Source organism: Lepidochelys olivacea (assembly GCF_965140295.1).
Source record: "Lepidochelys olivacea isolate rLepOli2 genome assembly, chromosome: 7".
NCBI classification, from domain to species: Eukaryota; Metazoa; Chordata; order Testudines; family Cheloniidae; genus Lepidochelys; species Lepidochelys olivacea.
Genome location: NC_140417.1, coordinates 126,343,734 through 126,356,299, shown reverse-complemented (window position 1 = coordinate 126,356,299; position 12,566 = coordinate 126,343,734). Strand labels below are relative to the sequence as shown.

Genomic DNA, 12,566 nt, shown 5'->3' with positions numbered 1-12,566 from the left:
GTACAAGAATTGCAAGGTGAATAAGGAACTGGCTAAAGGGAAGAAGGCAACGGGTTGTGCTGAAAGGTGAACTATCAGACTTAAGGGAGGTCACTAGTGGAGTTCTTCAAGGAACCAATTTTATTCAGTATTTTTATTAATATTAATGATCTTGGCACAAATAGTAGAAGTGTCCTTGAAGACAGGAGTGACAGATATGAGATGCAATTCAATAATACAAAAGTGTAAGCTCATGTACTTAGGGTCTAATAATAAATAATAGGGAAAGCAGTGGATGTATTGTTTCTTGACTTTAGCAAAGCTTTTGACACGGTTTCCCACAGTATTCTTGTCAGCAAGTTAAAGAAGTATGGGCTGGATGAATGCACTATAAGGTGGGTAGAAAGTTGGCTAGATTGTCGGGCTCAACGGGTAATGATCAATGGCTCCATGTCTAGTTGGTAGCCGGTGTCAAGTGGAGTGCCCCAGGGGTCGGTCTTGGGGCCGGTTTTGTTCAATATCTTCATAAATGATCTGGAGGATGGTGTGCATTGCACTCTCAGCAAATTTGTGGATGATGCTAAACTGGGAGGAGTGGTAGATACGCTGGAGGGCAGGGATAGGATACAGAGGGACCTAGACAAATTGGAGGATTGGGCCAAAAGAAATCTGATGAGGGTCAATAAGGATAAGTGCAGGATCCTGCACTTAGGACGGAAGAACCCAATGCACAGCTACAGACTAGGGACCAAATGGCTAGGCAGCAGTTCTGCGGAAAAGGACCTAGGGGTGACAGTGGACAAGAAGCTGGATATGAGTCAGCAGTGTGCCCTTGTTGCCAAGAAGGCCAATGGCATTTTGGGATGTATAAGTAGGGGCACAGCGAGCATATCGAGGGACGTGATCGTCCCCCTCTATTCGACATTGGTGAGGCCTCATCTGGAGTACTGTGTCCAGTTTTGGGCCCCACACTACAAGAAGGATATGGATAAATTGGAGAGAGTCCAGCGAAGGGCAACAAAAATGATTAGGGGTCTGGAACACATGACTTATGAGGAGAGGCTGAGGGAACTGGGATTGTTTAGTCTCCAGAAGAGGAGAATGAGGGGGGATTTGATAGCTGCTTTCAACTACCTGAGAGGTGGTTCCAGAGAGGATGGTTCTAGACTATTCTCAGTGGTGGAAGAGGACAGGACAAGGAGTAATGGTCTCAAGTTGCAGTGGGGGAGGTTTAGGTTGGATATTAGGAAAATCTTTTTCACTAGGAGGGTGGTGAAACACTGGAATGCGTTGCCTAGGGAGGTGGTGGAATCTCCTTCCTTAGAAGTTTTTAAGGTCAGGCTTGACAAAGCCTTGGCTGGGATGATTTAATTGGGGATGGGTCCTGCTTTTGAGCAGGGGGTTGGACTAGATGACCTCCTGAGGTCCCTTCCAACCCTGATATTCTATGATTCTATGAATAAGAATTTCTGCTACAAGTTGGGGGGGCTCATCATTTGGAAGTGACAGAGGAGGAGAGAGACCTGAGTGTGTAGGTTGATCACAAGGATGACAAGCTACCAATGTGATATGGCTGCAAAAAAGGCAAAGTGATCCTAGGATGTATCAGGCGAGGCGTTTCCAGTGGAGAGAGAGAAGTATTAATGCCACTGTACAATGCACTGGTAAGACCTCATTTGGAATACTGGGTAAAGTTCTGGCCAACCATGTTCAAGAAAGACAAATTCAAACAGGAACCAGTGCAGAGAAGAGCTGCAGGGCTGATCCAGGGAACAGAGGGTCTATTTTATGAGAGCAGACTGGAAGAGCTTGGGGTTATTTTAGCTTATTTAGAAATTAGAAGATTTCTAGCCTGCAGAGGAGAGAGGCACTGGAATTAACTTCCAACAGGAGTTATGGAGGCAAACAACTGAATTAGTTTTGAGAGAGACCTGGGCACATTTAGGAGTGTAATTGTATGACAGGGTAGCATGTCATGGTTGTTGTGAAGAAGTAAAAAGGGATCTCACAAAACTGGGTGACTGAGCAACAAAATGGCAGATGAAATTCAATGTTGATAAGTGCAAAGTAATTCACACTGGAAAACATAATCCCCACTATACATACAACATTATGGGCTCCAAATTAGCTGTTACTACTCAAGAAAGAGATCTCAGAGTCATTGTGGATAGTTCTCTGAAAACATTCACTTTGTGCAGCAGCAGTTAAAAACCTAATTATCTATCCCAATTAGGAAAGGAATGGATAATGTGATACAGAATGGCCAGGGAGCAGTGGTAGAGGCAAAATATATAAACCCTAGGCTAATTAAGGCGTGGTTCCCTGTGGACTAGGGAGGGTTGCTACAGGTTAATTGGAGCACCTGTAGTCAATTAAACCCTGTCAGGACCCTAATAAAACCCCCTGCTTCAGGCAGTCAGAAAAAGGAGCGAGGACTGGAGCTTGGAGGTGTGTTGTTAGATTTGAAAGACCAGAGAACTGAAGTGAGGAAGACTTCCTCCCCCAGTGTCTAAGGACCAAAGGTTCCCCATCCAAGGGGGAAGAGGGTAAGAACCTGCAGGGGTTAATAAGAGGGGTTGAGGCTCAGAGTGAGGAGCAAACCCAGACCCCTCCCCTGCTTCCCTCCTCTACCACCTTTCTGGGCCACTAGCCGAGACCTCGGTGGCCCAAGAGCAGGGGCAAGGGGTGGTGTCTTAGCCCCCCTGCCAAGAAAAATGCAAGACCCACCATACTAACATTGGCCATCTTGCCACAATAATAAGACAGAAAATATCATATTGCCTCTATATAAATCCCTGGTGTGCCCACATCTTGAATATTATGTGCAGATGTGGTTGCCCCATCTCAAAAAAGATATATTGGAACTGGAAAGGTTCAGAAAATGGTAACAAAAATGATCAAGGTATGGAACAGCTTCCATATGAGAAGAGATTAAAAAGACTAGGATTGGTCATCCCTCTGAAGCATGTGGCACCAGCCACTGTCAGAAGACAGGATATTGGGCTAGATGGGCCTTTGGTCTGACCCAGTCTGGGCGTTCTTATGGTGGGGAGCAGGGCTTGGAAGCCCTGGGGTTCCTTTCAGTTTGTCTCATGCTTCAGGACTTCAGCCACCTGGAGGGGTCAGGAAGGAATTTTTCCTTTCCCTCAATGTATTCTGTGGGTTTTTTTCTGGGGAGGTGGGGTGTCTCCTTCCTCTGAACCATCAGGGATGGCAACAGCTGGAGATGAGACACGGGATGTGGGGGGACAGGGCTCTGAGGTGAGACCGAGCATTCATTCTTTCTTTCAGGTGCTGGGCTGGCTGGTTCTAGCTCCCATGCTAAGGGTCTAACTGGTCACCGTATGTGGAGTTGGAAAGGAATTTCCCCTGGTCAGATTGGCAGTGACCCTGGGTGTTTTTCATCTTCCTCTGCAGCATGTGGGTCACTTGCCAGGATTATCTTGGTACATCTCAGTCAATTCCCTGCCACTGCAGGGGCCTCGGGCACTGGTGCAACTAAGTGTCTCCTCTCCTCTGCTGCAGCAGATAATCTAGTCTAAGAGCTGTTGTAGTTTTGTCTAATTTTGGTTGTTGGGCTTCGGGGGTGGGTGCTGAGTGGGGCTGGTGGCCTGTGATACACAGAGGGTCAGACGAGATCATCTGGTGGTCCCTTCTGACCTCAAACTCGAGGATTCTCCAAAATAAAGTGATGTCTTCTGGCTCTGATCTGAATCAATGAGTGTTTCAGTCCTGGAATCAAACTCCTGAGGGGGTTCCCCCCCCATCATTAGCTGACAGCAAAGAACCAGAGGGGTCTGTCGGGGAGGCTTCTCACCTTTTCAGTGCTCCCAATATCACAGGTGAGCCCATGAAGAACCAGCTCCAGCCCAGGTCGGTAGCGGGCTTGGTAGTTAGTAATCTGGATCTCGCCTTTGCTAGGCCAGCCGGGGGGTGGTCGCTGCTCCGTCACCCACGGAGCCTGGGGGTTGGCGAAGGAGTGTTAAAAGGATGTCTGATAACTGGGGAACTGTGGTGCAAAGCACTCTGGGTAGCAACATGCAAATGAAGTGAGATATGCAGAGAAGCAGAGGTGCCCAGTTCTCCCTGTACCACTTCCCGCTCTATCTCCCAGTCACCTTTCCCTCACCCGCTCTCACCTCATTCTCCACCTGCGTGTACTCATGAACTCGCTCCACTGCCACGATGTTGGTTTCCAGCTCCGATGTCATCCGCACCAGCCAGTTCAGCGTCTGGGTTATCTGCACAGCAGAGACCAGCGGGTCCTGAGCCTGGAACACCCAAACCTTCGCCCCTTCCTAGGGCCCAGTGCCCCAAGCAGGAGCTTCTGCATCCTGACCCCATCCTGCTATAACACACCAAGCAGCAGGCCCCCCAACCTCGCTCACCCCGTTGCATCCAGCAGCAAGGCCCCTGCCCTGTCCCCACCTCCTCCCAATGGGACAGTCCCCTTCCCAGCCCCATCCTGGCCCAGGACCCACAGAGGGAGTGCCCCTGTCCTGGACCAGCATATGCCTCCTCCCTCGCTATGGGAACATCTTTCTTATCTCCAGCCATCCCAGCACCCCCCAGCAGTGTCCCCCTCCCAGCTGGCAGCCCCCGGAAGAGAGCCCCTTTGCCGGCCAAATGCCCAGCAGCACTTCCCAGCTGAAGGCAGGAACCAGCCACGGAGGCTCTGCCACCGGGAACAGCCCTGCCCCCCTGGATGTGAGCAGGCCCCTGCACAGCAGAGAGGCCTTGTTCCCCTGAACGGCTGGACTCACGTTGAGTGCTGAGGAGATGGAGAGCCCAACGATGCCACTCCCCAGAGAGTCCCTTGTAATCACGGCCAGGAGAGCCGCAAAGAAAACCACCAGGTTCCCGACAAACTCCTGGCGGATGGCCAGCCACCTGCAGCAGGGAGAGCGTTGGCGGTGAGGTGTGGGAGAGAGAAGCCTGCCTGCACCTACGCTCGCATGGTGGGGCACTTACAGTGAGCACCATCAGCACCATTCCTGGCCACCCGGAACACCCAGCACCACCCCATCCGCTCACCGCACCCATCAGTGCAGTGAACGTCCGTCACAATCCCCCTCCCCAGGCCTCACCATAAATATTCCCCTCAGGCACCTGTTTCTCACACAGAACTGGTGCTCTTAATCTCCTACCTGTGGCCTCAATATTCCCTACTAATCCACCCTGTCACACCCTACCTCATCTGCGAGCGAGCACCCTAATAAAACCCCACTGGCAAACAACTGTCTGACCAGCAATATTCTTTCCCAGTAATCACCCAACTCACACTAAACTGCCCCTCCCAGGCAGCTGGCTGTGCCTCATTTTAAATATTTCCCTCTCATCATCCCCATCTCCCAGTTACATCCTAAATTCTCCCCGTCCCATCACGCCTGGGTATTCACCTGGAAAGCCCTTGTGTAACACCATATATCTTCCCTTGTATTTATATATACAAAAAATAAAAGGGGGCACAGCTGCAGGCGCATCACAGAAGGGGGGGAGACACCCACTCAGTCAAAGGTGAGGTATCAGCCTCGCCATGTCATCTGGTTACGTCCCCCAGGCTACCAGCCCCACGTCAGCCTGATCTGGATGGAGCTCGTCCTCACTAGCATCTCTCCTAGCATCCCATGACTCCCACAGTCACCTCACGCCCAGGTATGTGCCACCAGGGACATTACATATGCGTCTGACCATTTCCTCAACGTTACACCAAAAGGGGCTGTGTGTGGTCTCTGGCGAAAGCGAAGGTCTAGCTGATTGTCCTAGTTATTGGGAGATGTTTTATGGAAAACAATTTTAGAGCCATGTAATGTAGGATATTCGTGTTCCAAATCTGCTGGGAGTGAAAACTACCACTTGAGGAGGAGGCATCTGAGAGCCCACCAAATCCACATGAGAACAATGGACGCCCATGGAGACAGGGTGTTTATTTACTGTCTGGAGTAGATGTTGGCTGGAGATTTACAAGGACAAACAAACTCCAAGAGAGTTCTCGGAAAAGGGGCCATGGGCTAACAGACAATAGGCTCTGACTGTAAAAGAGGAGAAGAGTTGCCCATGTGGTTATCCATGACAGGAGAAGACACTCTGTCAACCTGGTTCATAAAAAGTTGACCCCAGCTTTTTAGACTGGTCAAACGCTGCAAGAACCAACCTTTGGGTGAGAAATATCTGATTAGACAGAAAAGTAACTTGTGAATAAGTCTAGGCTAGAGATTGAGCGTAATGTTTTTCTTTTACTTGTAATCTTATCTTTCCAAATCTTTAGACTTGCTTTGATTTGAATCTTTACCTCAAGCTCTGTTAAATAAACCTCAATTTCTGTCCAAGTGCCTTGTGCTAGGGCAACTGCTGAACTGAGGTGAAACCGGTGAACTATGGTGCACGATCTCTGTGGAGCCAGTGGATCAGTGTACACAGCAGGTGTTCTGCAGATAGGGGACTGGTCACTCAAGTGTGACAAAGCAGGTGTGTAAATTGCTCGCCTGCAGAGGGAAAGAGCAGGCGCTCACAGAGACAAGTAGCTGGTGTCTGAGGAGTGTTTCCCCTGGTGGGCACAGACAAGGCTCTCTCATGCTGTGAGCAGGTGGTAGTGATTCACCCTGGGTGTAGCTCTGAAACACCGTCACACCATGTTTCATCATAAATCATCCTCCCAAATCACCAGGTCTCATGCTCAATTGTCCCCAAGTCACTTTCACTCTCTCATCCTAAATCCTCCCCCAAATCATCCAGTATCTAACCTAAACCAGTCACTTCCATTGCACCTCACACCTACATTGTCTCCCTGTCCATCCCATCTCTCCTTCTACCCTGCTCCGCCTAGTGGGTTCCCTCAGGGATTGGTTCTTGACCTTGTGCTATTTAACATTTTTATCTATGTCATGGAAGAAAACGTAAAATCGCCAGTGATAGCATTTGCAGATGACACACAGATTGAGGAAATGATAAATAATGAAAAGGACAGGTCACTGACAGAGAGCAATCTTGATCAGTCAGGAAGCTGGGCACACTCAAACAATATCTTTTTCAATACTGCCAAAGGTATAATCATATCTCTAGGAACACAGAACGTAGGCCATATTTACTGGATGGGGGACTCTATCCTGGGAAGCAGTGCTCTGAAAAAGACTTGGGTACCAATGTGAGATTTCTAAAAATAGCTACAGCACTCAACAGAGGATGTAGGCTCAGATTATGGTTACCTCTACATTTGGCACTGGTTTGACTGCTACTGGACTACTGTGTTTTAAATGAGGACTGGACGTTTTTCAAAAGGTCTGCTCTAGTTCAAATCTGCATGAATTCCAGGAAGTCCCATGGCCTGTGCTATGCAGGAGTTCATGATACATGATCACAATGGCCCCTTCTGGTTTTATAACCTATGAATCAATGTACCTAGGCGGAGCAGGGTAGAAGAAGAGATGGGGTAGACAGGGAGACAATGTAGGGCAGCATTATCTCCTGCAAATTGTAACCAAACTTGTTTGTCTGAGCAATTGGCTGAACAAGAAGTAGGACTGAGTGGACTTGTACACTGTAAAGTTTTACATTGTTTTATTTTTGAATGCAGTTATTTTTTAACATAATTCTACATTTGTAAGTTCAACTTTCATGATAGAGATTGCACTACAGTGCTTGTATTAGGTGAATTGAAAAATACTATTTCTTTTGGTTTTCACAGTGCAAATATTTGTAATAAAAAATAAAGTGAGCACTGTACACTTTGTATTCCATGTTGTAATTGAAATAAATATATTTGAAAATGTAGAAAACATCCAAAAATATTTAAATAAAAGGTATTCTATTATTGTTTAACAGCACGATTAATTGCGCAATTAATTTTTTAGATCGCGAGCTTAATCGCGATTAATTATTTAATAGCTTGACAGCCCTAAAAAAAACTATTGAAACAAGACACTTCACTGCACACACCTCTCCCTCTGGGGAGAGGATGACAGAACAAACAACATGTGACAGATATGTAATTATAGTGCTTAATACACTACTAGAAGGCGCTCATACTTAGAATAGAATAGGAAAATTTTAGCATTTCCATCTAGTAATGGATCAATACCGTTGTTAGGATTCCTTCTGTTCTTAATACACGTTTAAAAATCCCTTTTTATTGTCCCTTACTCTTCTGGCTATAGATGTCGCAGTGTGTTATTTTGCTTCCCTTATCAATTTTCTACAATTCCTAGCTTCTAAGCCCCACCCACCCAAAGCACTCAACCAGCAATGTGCCCAACACCCAACAATGCCCTCCAGCATTCAGTCAAGCACTCCAACACCCATCAGAACCATCCCAATCTATCTGAAGCATCCAATACTCCTAATACTGATCCAGAACACCTCAGCACCCCACAGTGTAACCTCCCCAGTTCTCCATGAATCCCATGGGCACCAGGTTTGTATAATTTTTGGTGGTGCCCAGAATGGGTCCAAGCAGAACCGTCCCATCCATAGGATGTACCGGGACAACCGCCCCAGGCCCCACGCTTCAGGGGGATGTGGGGTACAGGGCGGCCTGGCACCGGCAGCAGCGAGCAACCCGGCCCCAGCCTTCCCTGTCCTGCCGGCTCCTGGCATCGCTTGGAGGAGGGGGAGGAAGCTGGAAAGAGGCAGGGTGGGGACTTGGGGGAAGAGGTGGAATTGGGGTGGGGAGGGGGTGGAGCAGGGCTTGGGGGAAGGGATGGAGTGCGGCAGAGGAGGGATGGGAAGAGGCTGGCCAGCACCAGGCCCCCCGCTAGGCCCCCCAGGATGCCCTGTACCCCACGTCCCACTGAAGCGTGGGGCTCCCCAAAGAGCGGGGCCTGGGGTGGTTCCCCCGGTCCATCCTATGGACAGGATGGCTCTGAAAATATAAGCCCAAACATTGGTGGAGCCTGAATATTGATGGAGCATAGGCCCATATAACTCGCCGCCTATGGAAGCCCCCAGCAGCGCCCCACCCTATCAGCCAAAATCACCCCAACAAGGCCCCGTGCTAGAATGTGATCCTGTCCCAAAAGTCCCCTGTTCCTAACAGAAATATGCAGACTCCATGCAGGGTCTGGAACCTTATGGTGTTAGCTCCACAGTATCCAGTTCAGCCAGCCAAGACCCAGAACATCCAGAGGCCAAATGAGGCTCTTCAGATAAGCCAAAGGCCAGGAGAGCCCCAGCTCCTAGTGATCCCCCCACAGCCATCGAAATCACGTGCACTGATTTTACTGCAGCGAGCTGCACTCAGCCCAGTCACATGATGAATACAAGCCCTGCTGGTCTGTCCCTTTGGGGGAGGAGTCATCTCACCTATTCGAGACAATCCAGGAGTAAACACTTTTCTGGTTGATGTCCATGATCTGGTCGTTGTGCTGCAGGAACCGCGCCTGGTGTCCGTAGGCCCTGATCACAGACAGGCCTGACACTGTCTCGCTGAAGTGGGAATAGATGGGAGACCTGGTGACGGAATCCAGACGTCTCAGCTGGCGGGACGTGGAGACGTAGATGCGCTGGGACCAGAGAAGCAGCTCCATTACTGCAATGGGCACCCAGGACCTTCCCACCCGTGGCAGATGGCAGAGACCTCAGTTCCGCTAGGTGTGTCTGCTCTGGGAATGCCCAAGGAAGGAGAGAGGCTGAGCTCTGCCCCGCCCATTGCGCCAAAAGTGCCAGAACCACTCACCAGCAGGAAGAAATAGAAGATGCCCAAGGGAATGATGATGAGAGCGAAGTAGGGGGTGGCCAGGCAGATCATGAGCAGGGTGCTGATGATGCCCAGAAAGCAGGTCAGCCAGCTACGGAAGGACATGGGGATGGTCTCATCCACAGTAAAGATGTCCTGGGAACAGATGGAGAAGAGGGGAGATGCAGGCAGTGATGCAAGGCCCTGCGCGACAGGAGGAGGCCAGAGGGCCCTGCACGTGCTAAGGGACGCTCTGATACCACTCTGCCTTCCAGCCCTGGGGCTCAGCGTGATCCTGCTGTCCAGACAGGGAGACTGACGCAGAGAGAGGGGAAGGGGCTTGCCTCATGGGGCATGTCGTGAGTCAGTGGCACAGCTGGGAAAATGAACGCAGGGGTCTTGATTTCCAGATCCCCATATTCTAACCATTAGACCCCACGTCCTCCCAGATCTGAGAACAGAACCAGGAGTCCTGGCTCTCAGTCCCCCCAGCTCTAACCACTAGACTCCACTCCTGCTCTAGCTCTGCGTGATTAAAGGCCCGTCAGGTTCCTAGTTTGGACCCACCTTGTTCACATCACAAAGCCCTGCTGAGACCTGACCAAATGCTGCCACGTGAGGCTACTGACAAGGCAGTGGGCTGTTGGGGAAGGCGTCATGTCTCCACCAGCACAGGAATTGCCCCGGGTGAGGGTTTCTAGGATAAAGCTCCTGGCATTGCAGCAAGAAATGTGCCTGTGAAACATTTGACGGAACGTCCCTCCCTCTGCTGCCACCCCTGGCGCTGATCCCGCCAGGACAACTGGGCACAGGGTCCCCCCGACACAAGCTCTCACCTTGGCAAATCTGTTGATGATGCGACCCATGGGGGTCGTGTCGAAGAAGCTCATGGGCACCCGCAAGATATTGCTGAGCAGCTGCTGGTGCAGCACGTGGGAGGCCCGGATGGCACCGCGGGAAGCCAGGAGGGCTCCGGCCATCAGGAAGGCAGCTAGAACGCATGCATGTGCCAGTTAGGGTCAGGCTCACGGGACCTTGGGCCCGACATAGCCCCGGCACACATGGAGAGATTGGGTGCTGCTGGGCTGCAATCCTCCAGCTTCCAGGGAGGCCTCAGACCCCAGCTGCCTGCTCCCAGCTCCCAGGGAAATCTTGGCAACCCCATCCAGTGCACTGGGGGGAATCTTGGGCCCTGGCAAACTGCCAGCTCAAGCAGAGGCCTGGGGCCTCAGCAACCCTTCCCTGGGCTCTCCAGTCCAAGTGCCCCCAGCTCACAACATCCCATTTCAACTGGGTGGGTCCCCAGACGTACCCTGCGCCATGCCCAGCGCCCCGAAGACCCCGATCCGCATGTCCCGCTGAGAGGTTGGGTAAGTCTTGTTCCAGTACTGCAGCGAGTCGTCGGTCCAGTCACTGAGCCACAGGTTGGAGCCCACGAAGGCGGCATATTGTGCAACGTAGGTGACGAAAACCCAGGCGGAGAATCCCCAGCCCACGGCGCGTAGGTACCGCAGGTACAGAGAGAACTTCACCTGCAGAGCTGCACAGCTGTGGTGGCGTCCCAGGGAGTCCAGCCGCCGCACGCACCCGACGCAGCTCTGCCTGCAGGCCACACCTCTGCCCTCCCCACACAGCGGCACTCAACCCCCCCACAGCCTCCGCCCAGCCGCCGCCCAGCCCGCCCCCCCAGCACCGCCAGGCTCCCGCGCCCTCCCCCCCAGCCCCCGCCCAGTCCCCCCCCACAGCACCACCCAGCCTGCCCCCCCCAGCACCGCCCGGCTCCTGCGCCCTCCCCCCCAGTCCCCCCCCCACAGCACCGCCCAGCCTGCCCCCCCCCAGCACCGCCCGGCTCCCGCGCCCTCCCCACCCAGCCCCCGCCCAGTCCCCCCCACAGCACCACCCAGCCTGCCCCCCCCAGCACCGCCCGGCTCCTGCGCCCTCCCCCCCAGCCCCCGCCCAGTCCCCCCCCACAGCACCGCCCAGCCTGCCCCCCCCAGCACCGCCCGGCTCCCGCGGCCTCCCCACCCAGCCCCCGCCCAGTCCCCCCCCACAGCACCGCCCAGCCTGCCCCCCCCCAGCACCGCCCGGCTCCCACGCCCTCCCCCCCAGCCCCTGCCCAGTCCCCCCCCACAGCACCGCCCAGCCTGCCCCCCCCCAGCACCGCCCGGCTCCCGCGCCCTCCCCACCCAGCCCCCGCCCAGTCCCCCCCACAGCACTGCCAGGCTCCCGCACCCTCCCCCCCAGCCCCTGCCCAGTCCCCCCCCAGCACCGCCAGGCTCCCGCGCCCTCCCCACCCAGCACCCGTCCAGTCCCCCCCCACAGCACTGCCCAGCCGCCCCCCAGGCTCCCGCGCCCTCCCCACCCAGCCCCCGCCCAGTACCCCCCCAGCACCGCCCAGCCTGCACCCCCCAGCACCGCCCAGCTCCCGCGCCCTCCCCATCCAGCCCCTGCCCAGCCCGCCCCCCCAGCACCGCCAGGCTCCCGCGCCCTCCCCACCCAGCCCCCGCCCAGCCCGCCCCCACAGCACCGCCCAGCCCGCCCCCCCAGCACCGCCAGGCTCCCGTGCCCTTCCCACCCAGCCCCCGCCCAGTCCCCCCCCCACAGCACCGCCCAGCCTGCACCCCCCAGCACCGCCCGGCTCCCGCGCCCTCCCCACCCAGCCCCCGCCCAGCACCGCCCAGCCTGCCCCCCCAGCACCGCCCGGCTCCCGCGCCCTCCCCACCCAGCCCCCGCCCAGCCCGCCCCCCCAGCACCGCCCGGCTCCCGCGCCCTCCCCACCCAGCCCCCGCCCAGCACCGCCCAGCCTGCCCCCCCAGCACCACCAGGCTCCCGCGCCCTCCCCACCGAGCCCCCGCCCAGTCCCCCCCCACAGCACCGCCCAGCCTGCACCCCCCAGCACCACCCGGCTCCCGCGCCC

The 12,566-nt window shown here is 54.0% G+C and overlaps 1 protein-coding gene across 3 annotated transcripts in view; it reads right to left on the bottom strand.

The window, feature by feature from the left end:
- Window positions 1-12,566, bottom strand: part of ABCC2 (ATP binding cassette subfamily C member 2) — a 64,797-nt gene that overhangs the window by 12,040 nt on the left and 40,191 nt on the right. For all 3 annotated transcript variants that reach the window (XM_084634405.1, XM_084634406.1, XM_084634407.1), the window contains 7 exons: window positions 10,962-11,181; window positions 10,486-10,640; window positions 9,650-9,805; window positions 9,277-9,476; window positions 4,743-4,869; window positions 4,119-4,220; window positions 3,797-3,940 (listed from right to left, as the gene is read on the bottom strand). In XM_084634405.1, coding sequence (XP_084490531.1) covers window positions 3,797-3,940; window positions 4,119-4,220; window positions 4,743-4,869; window positions 9,277-9,476; window positions 9,650-9,805; window positions 10,486-10,640; window positions 10,962-11,181 — 1,104 coding nt within the window. The remainder of the gene's footprint in view (window positions 1-3,796; window positions 3,941-4,118; window positions 4,221-4,742; window positions 4,870-9,276; window positions 9,477-9,649; window positions 9,806-10,485; window positions 10,641-10,961; window positions 11,182-12,566) is intronic.